Here is a 2,232-nt window from a genome sequence, read left to right as displayed (position 1 = left end):
GATGATTGTCCCGCTCACGTAACTTGTCCCGCTCACGTAGGATGATTGTCCCGCTCACGTAACTTGTCCCGCTCACGTAGGATGATTGTCCCGCTCACGTAACTTGTCCCGCTCACGTAGGATGATGAAGTCGTTCGTGTTGGGCTCGCTGCTGCTGGTGACGCTGGCACCGGCCGCCCATAGCGCCTGGATCGCCGGCTGCCCTGGGACCTTCAGCTCCACCCGCCTGCCCTCTGACGCTGCCGTCAAAGCCGCAGTGAGTGCGACAAAATTTGTTGTATGTTGGCCGCCGTAGCAGAGATAAGCATTGGTCGTTATATGTGCATGGAGACTCTGGTAATATCAATATAGAATAAAATAGAAGTGTCGGCGCTGAAGAAATAGGCCCATGGTCTGTTGCCGATTCTTGAACTTATCGTGATATGATTCACAAGGGATCCGGCCTTTGGAACCCGATATTTCCATAACTGACGATTGATTGAGATAGCTGCTGGACTTATTGCCTGGNCGATCTCTCGGCTCCAGCTAGAAATTTGGTTCGACTCATTGAAAAGACGAACAAGAAGATTGTTAATAAAAAGCATGCTCTGGTCTTCAATCAAACTTGCGTAAAAGAGAAGCTTCTGCCGAACTACACCAATACTTGGATCACTACATGTACGTAAGTCGCTACTTGTACTTAGGCCGCAGAGTGTACTTAGACCACCAAGTGTACTACTCGTTTAAGCTTAAACGAGTTTTGAGAAAAAGGCTCCAGCTACCTATAGCAACGGGATCATCAAGACTTATGCTAAATCTTTGTTCGCAAACAGCGGAACTGCAACGACGGCTACAAATAGGATCGCTAACTACACTCTTACCACGACCGCCCCCTACACCCTCACCATAACAGGCCCACCAAAAGACAGTGAGTCCCTCCCTCACATTCATTTAATTGTGAAAATATAATGTGTATTTCTCTGTGTATTTTTCTGATCACGTGTATTCCCCTCTGTATTTGTCTGTGCATTTCTCTTTCATGTGTATTTCTCTAATATTTTGCGCTCTAATCAATAGATTTCAGCAGCGACATTGATTTTGAAGTAATTTAACAAATTTTTGTGTTTCCACTTTAAGTAAAAGTTGTAATGATAGAATATATGGATTATGTTTCCACGAAAAGTTAACATTAGCTCTCTTGTTCATTAGAAAGCTGATACATAGGTGAAGAAATACGTATCTATTAAAATTACTTCCTTGTATAGGTCTGCCCATTTAGATTTGGATGCTATAACATCGATTTTCATTTCAATCTAAATCATATAACTGAAAAACAAAGTACATTCAATCCTGTATCCTGATGAGTACTATATACTTAATACATGACTTCGATTAGATTTCATATTTTAACGACACTTTGAAGCAAAATAAAGAACATACTATCCTGTATCCTGATGATTACTATATACTTAATACTTAACTTCGTTTAGAGTTCATGTGTTGATGACACTTTGAAGCAAAATAAAGTACATACTATCCTGTATCCTGATGATTACAATATACTTGATACTTAACTTCGATTAGATTTCATGTGTTGATGACACTTTGAAGAGTCCTATGCCTAATACTTAACTTCGATTAGAGTTCATATTTTAACGACACTGAATGGAAACATTTCGTTAAAATATTGATTTTCTGCACGCAGTGTTCAGCGTGGCGAAAGACTACGATCAGGTGAAGCTTTACTTATCAGATATCAACGATTATTACGCCGTGTTCCAGCGGTGCATGGATGACACCATCATTGGCTATTACTGTAAGTCTTACGAAGTGGCCAGCTGGCCCCATACTTTCAAAAAAAGTTAAGAGATCGTAAGTTCATCAGCCAATCATTGACGGCCTTTCAAGCAAAATCCACCAATCATAGACAAGAAAATAGAGCGCAAGTACATACGTTCACTTAGCGAGTTTTGAAAGTATGGCCCCTGCACCTGTCTCTTATACACATCTAGATGTGTATAAGAGACAGGGTTTGGTCTCCCAGAAGTTTTGGTTACAGATGGAGGACCACAGTTTGCGGGAGTTTTATTTCGGAATTTTATTGAATTTTGTGACATTATGCATTGTGTTTCTGACCCATATTTACCACAGGCTAACGGATGCGCGGAGCGGGCGGTCCGGCAGGCGAAGCGCTTACTTAGATGTGAGAATCCATGGATTGCTCTAATGAACTATAGAAACACGCCTCTGGAC

The 2,232-nt window shown here is 41.5% G+C and overlaps 1 protein-coding gene across 1 annotated transcript in view; it reads left to right on the top strand.

Annotated features, from left to right (window-relative positions):
* Positions 1–208: 208 nt before the first annotated feature.
* The window catches only part of LOC108667087, a gene marked incomplete at its 5' end in the record, with an annotated part of 65,222 nt that continues 63,198 nt past the window's right edge, over positions 209–2,232 (top strand). The window contains 1 exon segment of the mRNA XM_018154076.2: positions 209–256. Within this exon segment, the coding sequence (XP_018009565.2) occupies positions 209–256 (48 nt within the window).

Source organism: Hyalella azteca, unplaced genomic scaffold (assembly GCF_000764305.2).
Source record: "Hyalella azteca isolate HAZT.00-mixed unplaced genomic scaffold, Hazt_2.0.2 contig5857, whole genome shotgun sequence".
NCBI lineage: Eukaryota > Metazoa > Arthropoda > Malacostraca > Amphipoda > Hyalellidae > Hyalella > Hyalella azteca.
This window is presented reverse-complemented; position numbering and strand designations above follow the sequence as displayed.